This window comes from Telmatherina bonti (genome assembly GCF_933228915.1).
Source record: "Telmatherina bonti genome assembly, chromosome: 9".
Classification (NCBI taxonomy): domain Eukaryota; kingdom Metazoa; phylum Chordata; class Actinopteri; order Atheriniformes; family Telmatherinidae; genus Telmatherina; species Telmatherina bonti.
Window position 1 is genome coordinate 21,576,933 of NC_136627.1, and position 9,588 is coordinate 21,586,520.

A 9,588-nucleotide genomic window follows, 5' to 3' on the forward strand; every position below is an offset into this window, starting at 1 on the left:
CGCATGTTAGATTAATGAATCACTTATAACATGTAAGTCACTTGGATGAAATTTACTGCTAAATGACTGTAGAATAGAAGATTCATACAACAGTTACACCATGTCATTTTCTCACAAGTAAGAAAAAATGCATTAAGCTCATTTCGGTATAAATTCTGTTACACAGATTTTATTGAAATTTCAACATCAGAGAAAATCTACATTTCGAATGGATTTATTAAAATTCTAAATTAATGCCATTTATTTGGAAATTGGGTTCTTTATTGTTCTGAGAAAGCCCAAATTTACAACATGCTTACAAAAATTAAACTGAAAACAAAAAAAATTTTCAAGATAATTTCATGGGAAGTTTATTTGAGGTCCCTCAATAACACACCACTAGCCTGTTTGCATAGAGATATGAGAAGATGTAAAGGCTAAAGGAAGAGTTAGACACAAAAAGAATGGTTGCTTCATGCTAACGTGTCAGCTGAAGATGATGAAACCAAAAAAATATTCAGCACACCATCTTTTCAATTCAATAAGGAAGCCAAACATCTTCATTTTACAAAAATATATATAAATATATATATAAAGAAGATGGTACACAAAACAAACACACACACACATGGCATAACCATCAAAAACACAACTGTTAAATACTTTGGTTTGGTTGATGACTTAAAATTAAGAAAATAGATTTTTAATAATACAAGCAGCAAGTTAAAACAGCAGTGGTTCAAATTCACCCACTGCTAGAAACAACTGTTACAGTGACTGCAGTTCTTCTTTTCTTAGGCATTAAAGAGAAACACACGACTAAGTATATCTTTTAACATTTCTCACATGGAGGTTTGAGTAGATGGAATAATTATTTGGGCTAAATATCTTTACCTGTTATAAAACTAGAAACCATCTACAGAGGTGAACTTTTTAGAGCATCCAATGCAAGTCTCATGAATCTCCATGTACACATTTAAATGAGGCATCAAGTTATATATGTCCAAGTATGCATAAGCTCAGAAAATGTAGAAAAATAAACACTTTATTATGTTTTTATACTTTACGTTTTTTTACCTTGTCGTGTCATGTCATGTCAGAATTTTTTTATTCAGACATCAAATAACCTCATATATTGTTTATGGACGAAACAATCCAGGATTACAAAAAAAATAAAACAAAAGTGGATGAAAAGTTTGGGATTCCTCCCTCATATAAATTTGTCTTCCTCTTGAAAATAATAAAAAGCAAAAGGAGGTGGCATATTATGGAACTCACATTGTCTTTGGTTTTTGCAAGAAAGATTTGATTATGCATATAAATATGTGTGCAACAGAATTTTCTAAATTTCTTGACATTAAAACACGAGTGTTATTTTAATACCCGAAAATTACAAAAGAAAGAACCAAAAGTGTCCCTCTTAATACTGTAATACACTGTACCATTATTGCTGTATTTAAAAAATGTTCCTGTCATTTAACATGAGTGCAATTATTAAATAACCATGATTGTAACTGACATTTAAAAGTAAGTTTGTATTGAAATATCTAAATAATTGTTTCCTGAACCACAAAATGCGTATGCTGCTACAAGCGTGACTGAGGAGAGCGGGGTCTGACAAACTTGAAGAATCTCACAGTGCTAACTCAGTACCCGGCTCAAGAAGACGGCCGCTGATCTGCCTCCTCATTGGCTTCTCCATCTCCGATGATTTCCCAGCTGGAGGCGGAGTTGCTCATGTGGGTGGGACTCTTGCCACTGCCCGACCGCGTTAGGAAGCCAAAGCTGCAGACGACAGAGTGAAACAGACAGGCCTGAGGTCAAATGTGTAGTCAGGGATTACTGCTAAATATAGCCTGGGATTGACAAATCTCAGAACAGTGACAGAGTCAGTAAAGGGAGTGATGTTGCCCTATTTCTGTTGTACTGGTTTTGGGCCTCCATTCTTCTGTTCTTTGCATTCAATGAGATCTTTAGTGCAAACTGAAACAATTGTTTCATTTAATCCAATTTACAGTCTTTTCTAGTTATGCAACACAAAGCTTTCATTTAACAATTTCTTTTAAAATACAGAATAATTTAATCTGAAGTAAAAACCCAAAAAAAGCAAAGAACTCTAAATAGGGACAGATACAGAAAAATAACACCATACTGTATTCCCTCTGTTCCCTCTGGCTTCATGGAGACCAAAATCATGGTTTCCAATCTGAACAGTGGAGTAAAACCATCGGCCATTTATTATTCTATACTGCTTATTTCAATTCAGGGTCATAAAAAAGCTGGGGCCTATCCCAGCAATTAGCAGGCAAGAGACACGCTACACCCTGGACAAGTCATCAGTCCATTGCAGGGCCAAAACAGAAACAACCACAAACGCTCAAACCAAGGGAGAATTTAAAATAACCAGTTAGCTTGCATGTCTTTGTATGGTGGGAGGAAGCCAGAGTACCTGGAGAGAACCCACACATACACAGGAACTTGTTTGTCGGTGCGGTGCCAACTACCACACCACCATGTAGCCCACAGAGTAAAGCAATACAGATAAACTTACAGGTTTCGGATACGTGACTCAGCTGGTTTGTCTGACCCATCCAATTCTGTACCATCCACTTCTGTCCGCCCTAATGATGAACTACTTTCTTCATCATCACTGGAAAGAGAAAAAAAAATATATAATTATCAACTTTTGAACACGTTTCATATCTGGATAATAGTTCTTGATAGACAGAATCCACTGTGAGACCTGCTACTGCATTCTTTTACAGGAATCCCCAGCATCTTGGCCTTAATCAACTTCCGTCTTTTATGGATGGCAGAGCGGACAACTTCTAAAAGGAAACCTGGACACCTCTCCTCATTCAATATTTCCCTGCAGAAATATGACACACCTTAGTTCCACTTATATGTACTGTATAAAAATAAACTATAAAACCCACAAACTTTATAAATGACCCAGAATCTAAATCAAAATGTAAAATACATGAACATGTTCACTTGATACGTGTCTCTTAATGACGGCAAAAGAAATGTCTTCAGGAGTACATATAGACACACACGCACACACACATTAGCCCCACCTTTGATAGTAGTTAAGCTCCTCCTGCACCAAGAAGAGATTGGTCTTCAGCTCGTTTCTCTCAAAAAGGATGTCACGCACCTCCTTCTTGGTAAAACAAGGCTGATCAGGATCCTTCTGTTCAGCATTTGACTTTTTGGTGGATTCTTTTGTGGTGTGACTTGGACTCGCCTGATGGGAGAAAAGACAGCTATCAGGCTCACCCATTTACAAAACACTTCAATAACCAAATGTTAAGTAGAGCATGTATGATGAGAAAAAAGTGTGGTAAAGATGTGGTATTTTAAGATTCTGATTAAAAATGCAAATATATATATATATATATATATATATATATATATATATATATACATCCTTTCAACACATAGAAAACAGATGTTCAAAGTGATAAATGATTAATTTTAGAAAATGTGTTATTGATTTACATATTATGAAAACATATTCAAAAGTTGTACCAGCAGCACAATGTTTTCACTTCTACTTTCACTACAGGGCCATGTTGTAATTTGCACAAACTGTGTCAGCATCTTTCTGAAATTTGAACAGCCTTTCTTTTTAAAATATATGACAGCATATCTTGCTCTGAAACTTAAGATTTCTTTCAGCATTAATGGAGCCTTCACAGTAGGACAGATGTCAACTATATCTTAAATTAGTTCAGACCTGATCAGCATAGTAACATTTCTAGATTTTAATTAGTTGTGGATTTTGTTGTTGTTTTTTTCTTTCAATGTAACAGTTTAAATTGGTATTTGTGGAAGCAGAACACAACGGAAACCTCAACACAGTGCTGCTGAAGGGCTTGAAGATCATTATTATTTGATAGAGATATCAGTCTCGCTTCTTCTTTAGATATTTCTATGTATCAGCAAATTCTGCGGCCATACAAAAGGAAAGTAAATTTAAGTATTTTCAGTAAAAGGGATACACACAGGACTGTTGCTGTTGGTACGATCTAGCTGTTCCTGGAGCTTTTCAATCTCTTTGTTTTTCTCCTTCAGGTCAGCCTCCATGTCAGCCTTTCTCTCCACAATACTCTTCAGTTGTGTCTGCAGCACGTTCTGTTTGTGCCGCAGCTCTGCATTCATTTTCATGAAGCGCTCCAACTGCTCCTGAAGCTGCAAAAACACATGCATTATGGAGGACATGTCATACAAATAAATCACAATGAGACCAGTTAGATTTTTACAGCAGCTAAATCTGACTAAAACTGACTGACGACAACATCTTCAGAGGACTGTGGTCAACAAATTTTGTCCTGGGATGTAGAAAGAAAGTACGAGGAAAAGGGAGTTACAAAACAAATTCAGCACTCCTCTGAATAAAAACATAAAATAAAATAAAGACAATAAAAAAATATATATTTTGATGATATCTTCAGTTTTTCCAGTTGAAGTGTGCTTGGTTTTCTTTTTGTCCAAGTAAACTTATTTGGAGCAGAAAGCTAAGCATTAACAAACACACCCAGTTATGGCCGTCATTGAAATCATGTGATTTTTATGCCTTGACAGATAGAAACATGAACAAACAAGCATTCCAGGGCACACACCCACATACACTCACGGTAGCTCTGTGGAGGTGAAAACCGTTCCTGACTTGTCTAAAATCCTCAAACAGTAAATAGATGGCTAATCTCTGCCCTTTTCCCCTGACGGTTAACACAATTATTGTGTTTATTGGTATCATCTACAAGTTATAAGTTCTCTTTTGATGTTGCATGTGTTCCTGCGTTGACGGATGACTGTGGATGAATGTGTTTATCTACACGGCAACACACACACACACACACACACACACACACACACACACACACACACACACACACACACACACACACACACACACAAAACGCAAGCCATGCCATAACAGCATGACAGTAATATCATTTTTTTCTATGGGAAAAACAAATGTGACTTAAAGGAAACAGAAATTGCTGGTGCACTACTTTGTACAAAGGTTGGCCTTACTGCTTCCACTTCTTTGGAGATAGTGGTGATTTCCTGGACTTTAGCCCGCAGCTCATCTCTCTGCTTGTCCACTACCTGCTTCAGCTTTAGCATCACCTCTCGTTCCTGCCGCTGAACACGATCTAACACATACAGACACACACGCACATGAAAGACATTGTTTTTCTTAATGTGCACTGGTTTTGTGAAAATGCTTCCTCCCCTTCTCTTTATCATTGTGGTACTTCTTTGGAATCTAGAAATCTTCATTAATCAGTTTGTTTATTTCTGGCATGAAATTATTAGTGTTGTAGCACGTTAAGATATTCTTGTTATTCTTTTTTTTTTAAACTTATATGTCGGGAAAAAAAATCATCATGTTTATTTATGATTCTGGGCATATGTTATAAGCCTTTCTTAAAGAATGCACACAATACAAGAAAATCTCTCCGCAACTGGATGTCAGAGTTCTGTTCACTGAACTCTGTGAACCAGAGTTCACAATACAGATGATTTTGCCTGCGTGTATCTGGTTTTATCTTTTTCTTGCAGACTATTTTCATTTTTAAGATGTTAATCTTTAAAATCATAAAAACATTCCAGCATATAGATGGAAACAGATTTTGTTTGCAGTAACAAAAGCACATATACAATTCACCAACATACCATGTCAGTGAGTAAAGCCACAGAAACTTTGTCAACAGGTTTCACAAAAGACAGAAGTAAAACTATTTGGAATAATTGTCTTGAGAAGACAATTCATTGCCAAGGTCTAAAATGAAAACATACCCCAAATAACTTTCCATCCTTCACTTATTTGCGTGAAGTTAAAGCCTAATTCTTTGCATGTATTTCTCAGCTTGTGCAAATAAAAGGAAATCTACCACACATGCCATTCATGGCAAAATGTCCTTTTTTTATGACTTCAGAAATGGACTCAAACAGTAAGATTAAATGAAAAAGAACAAAATGAAACATAAATTAACTGAACTTCACCTCCACCATGTGAAACACAGAAGTCTGATAGGAGCCACCATCACAGCATCAATACATTTCTACATTTACCTGCCTTATGACCTCTTGTCGAATAAATCGTGAGCCAGTGTGTTTTTCTTTTTCAGTACAAGAAAAACAGAGTGACTTGACCATCTGAGTCACATCCCTGAGGTCCAGCTGATGCACACTTCAACTTATTAGCATGAATGCCATATAACATCATAGATTATGTTTTTGTTATCCTTAATTATTGACATAAAAGATCTTAAGTAATTTAAGTAAAAGATGTTAATCAAAAACATCAGTTTTTCAATCAGATTTACAACTGTAATGGTTAGAAAATATTATTTTTCATATATGAATTTAACCATATTGTAAGTTGTAAAAAATGCTTCTCAGCAAGCTGTACAAGTTCTGTTCTGATGTTGTACGACCTAATCTTGTCTTTTCCGTGTGTATCTGAACCTTCTTTTTATGGTTACAGGGTACAGACTCTACTTCTGAACTTTGTCATACTAATGCAGCTTGTGAGAACCCAGCAAAACATCTGCACTGCAAACATGACATGAACCAGTTTTACAACTTTCAGCTTTGGCCTTTGTGTTAACCCACTGTTCTAAATCTGCACTGTAGTTGGCTCCGAGTGGAGGAATTCAGGAGATTCTCAAGAGCTAGAAAACAACATTTAGTGTAGAATGGAAGACTCTTTAAGAGATTTATTTGGGATGCCCTCCAATAAGCACATTCCAGATTTTAAAACCTTATATATTATAGGATCACTTAATCAAATTGTACAAACCTTCCTGTGCATGGCTGCCCTTCAGTCTGCCCTGCAGATTGTCCTTGTCTTCCTTGAGCTGCTGCAGCTGGACCTGAAGCTCCTCACACCTGTTCTTCCACTGTTGCTCCTTTTGCTCTAGTTCCTGCACAAGAAAACAGGGGAGGCACTGTCAACTATAACCATAAAGCCAAATATGATGTAACTAACGTGTGTGCTTTAAAAAACTCCATTTGCATTTAGGAATCCCATGTTGTCTATAAAAGGGTGTGTCATCTTCTTATTAAGTCATTGCAGATGTTTAGTAATATTAGCACCAAGACATCTCATCTGCAAACCCTGACAACCAAAAAGCACAACTCTCAACACCCAGTCCTGTGTTTCCTGTGTTCTGACTTTCATAGTGTCAAGTCTATAAAAGTACAAGGGTTAAGACACGAACAGTGGAAAGGCATTTAATGTAATAGGAGCCTAGTAAAGGTACTGTTATCCCTTTTAAAGTGTGATGAATCAGGTAAATACTTTGATACTAAATACTTTGACAAAACATAGACTTACCATGACATTGTAGTATTTGTGCAATACTCCACTGAGCCAAGCTGAAGTCAATTCTAGATTGATCTAATGTATCATGACAGAGTATGCGCTCTGGGCGTATGCACTTTTGTTTGTAGGTGGCACTCAGATCAATTTTTGCCTTGATTAATGTACAATAAAAGCTAAGTACCCAACAAACATAACTTTAATTTTAGCAACAAAATATTCTCTTTCTGTTATTGATCTGTTTTGCTTATTATGCAGTCTTTCACTGGCATGCAAAAGAAATCTCCAAAAAGTAAAATATAATATCATGTAAACATGACTTTTTGTGTGTGTATGTGATTCCCTGATCCATTGAGTGGGGGATTAGATCTATGGTTGATTTAATTTGTCCTAACTTACATTGCACATGTGCACATAGCAATGCTATTACTAAAGCAAATTGGTTGATTCAATCTCCTTGGGGCCTACACCAGTGGTCAGTTTTGTACTGTTTGTAGTCACATGTATAAAAATAAGCAAATGTAGTGTGCTTTAGTGTTGATAAATTAAAACCAAGAGAATCCATAAGCTAATTACTAAAAGACATCCTATCAGAGTATGTATATATAGCACATATAGCATGTACACAGTAGCAGTATATAGCTACTGTGTACACCATTTTAAATTAGGCTTATGGAGAGAAAAACTACCAAAACATATTACATTGTCATATTCTCAGTTTATAGCCTAGTTGTTTGGGGTTTTTTTTTTTTTTTTTGTTTGTTTGTTTGTTTTGTGCTGGAACAAAATAAAGATTTTTAAAAAGGGCGAAAGGTAGTTTAAACTTTCACGTAAATGTTTAATTTCTGCCCAGCTGGTAAGTGCAAAACTGTCAGGTCTGGCGTTGCCTTGACAACAAAGATGGCAGCTGGATGGCTTTTTTTTTTTTTTTTTTTTTTCTGTTCGTGGGTTTATATAAATCATTCGCCGTGTGGGAAAGCTGCGACCAGGAATTATGTAAAGAAAACAAATATTGCTGAATAATATGCGTTTCAGCTACCGCAATACATAGTACAATTAGAAGCGCCCTACAGGTTAAATGAATCTCACATTTTTTGCTACTTTTGAAGGGGCGTCTGCAATGTAGACTCCGAATTGCATGTCAATTAACTATTTCTCCGTGAAATGTTTCGTTATAATGTAACTAAAGCTGATACGTGGTTGTAACTCATACATATACCCATAATACCAGAAGTGCATGCGGTTTGTGTATTGTTTACAAAATGGTGGAAAGATTTAAAGCACCCATGTCTCACCCGGATTTCATTTTTTTCGTTGCCCTCCTCGTTATCCTTCGCTACGCGTTTCTTCGGTTGTAGCTGTATCGTCTCAAAGGTCTTCAGAAGCTCCTCTTCTCTCAATTTGTGAGCATGATTTCTGGATGCGAAGCACTCCAGCAGCTCCAACACTTTCACAATTTTCGGCACCAGACCCTCGACGCTCTCTCTGCCGTAGCCATCGATAAGTTTCTCCACTTCGATGCCGATCAGTTTGGCTATTTCATACACATCATCGACGGATAGCGCGGAAAAAGTCCTGTCAAAGCAGCTTTGCGTGCTTACAGTCGCTGTGTGTGTCTCCATGTCTGAGCCCAACAACTCGCTTCACATGCTTTTTATCATATGCTATCGAAACCGACACTGGCTAGTCAGCACGACGGGATGTCAGTTTCCAGCTAGCTTGAACTAGTGTGTAATTCAACGCGAAGACATTGCTGAACCCGCAAACGCCTCTGTACATTACCTGCTCTTGCTCCCACACCTAATTAGTTTTGCATTTGTTTAACCGCCCACATAACGCGTAGCCTGCTTAAAAAAACAAAAAGATATGGTGGGTGGTTCTTCGAGGTTAGACAGTCCAGCAGCAGGATCCTCCTACTCCTCTGACCAATGTAATGAGAGGAGATACATGCACCAACTCGCCTGCCAAGTCGAGCATACTGATGCACCCGGCAGAGCGTGAACACTGGATATCTGTGTCACAACTTGCAAATGACTGAACTGCACTAAAATCCACTACAACTGGCAGTAAAGATTAAAGTTTCATTAAACTCGACTGAAATACAACTACAGTTCTTGCATGGAATCCACTGTTTAAAATCCAAGAGGAAGTTTTGAGCAAGTGAAACCAAACCACAAGGACAACTTTAGTTTGCATTGGATACTAAGAAAAAGGGAAGCAAATTAAGTTCCCCAGTAAAATCAGAAAGAAAAAGTTTTGCTTCCCCTCTG

General features: G+C 37.0%; 1 protein-coding gene across 1 annotated transcript; it reads right to left on the reverse strand.

Annotated features, from left to right (window-relative positions):
• Window positions 1–260: 260 nt before the first annotated feature.
• On the reverse strand, window positions 261–9,122 carry rilp (Rab interacting lysosomal protein). Its single transcript, XM_079246440.1, has 8 exons — window positions 8,614–9,122; window positions 6,797–6,920; window positions 5,023–5,144; window positions 3,988–4,173; window positions 3,057–3,226; window positions 2,723–2,848; window positions 2,531–2,629; window positions 261–1,764 (listed from the first exon to the last, which is right to left on the reverse strand). The coding sequence occupies exons 1-8, from the start codon at window positions 8,938–8,940 to the stop codon at window positions 1,638–1,640; spliced, it is 1,281 nt and encodes a 426-aa protein (XP_079102566.1). The 5' UTR covers window positions 8,941–9,122; the 3' UTR covers window positions 261–1,637.
• Window positions 9,123–9,588: the final 466 nt, after the last annotated feature.

Bases quoted from the DNA above. Each gene is read 5' to 3' on its own strand.
- rilp (XM_079246440.1), bottom strand. From the start codon at position 8,940: ATGGAGACACACACAGCGACTGTAAGCACGCAAAGCTGCTTTGACAGG. The intron at 6,921-8,613 runs GTGAGACATGGG...TTTCTTGTGCAG, and splicing joins ACGAAAAAAATGAAATCCGG to GAACTAGAGCAAAAGGAGCA. The intron at 4,174-5,022 runs GTAAGGCCAACC...GTGTTTTTGCAG, and splicing joins TCTCCAAAGAAGTGGAAGCA to CTTCAGGAGCAGTTGGAGCG.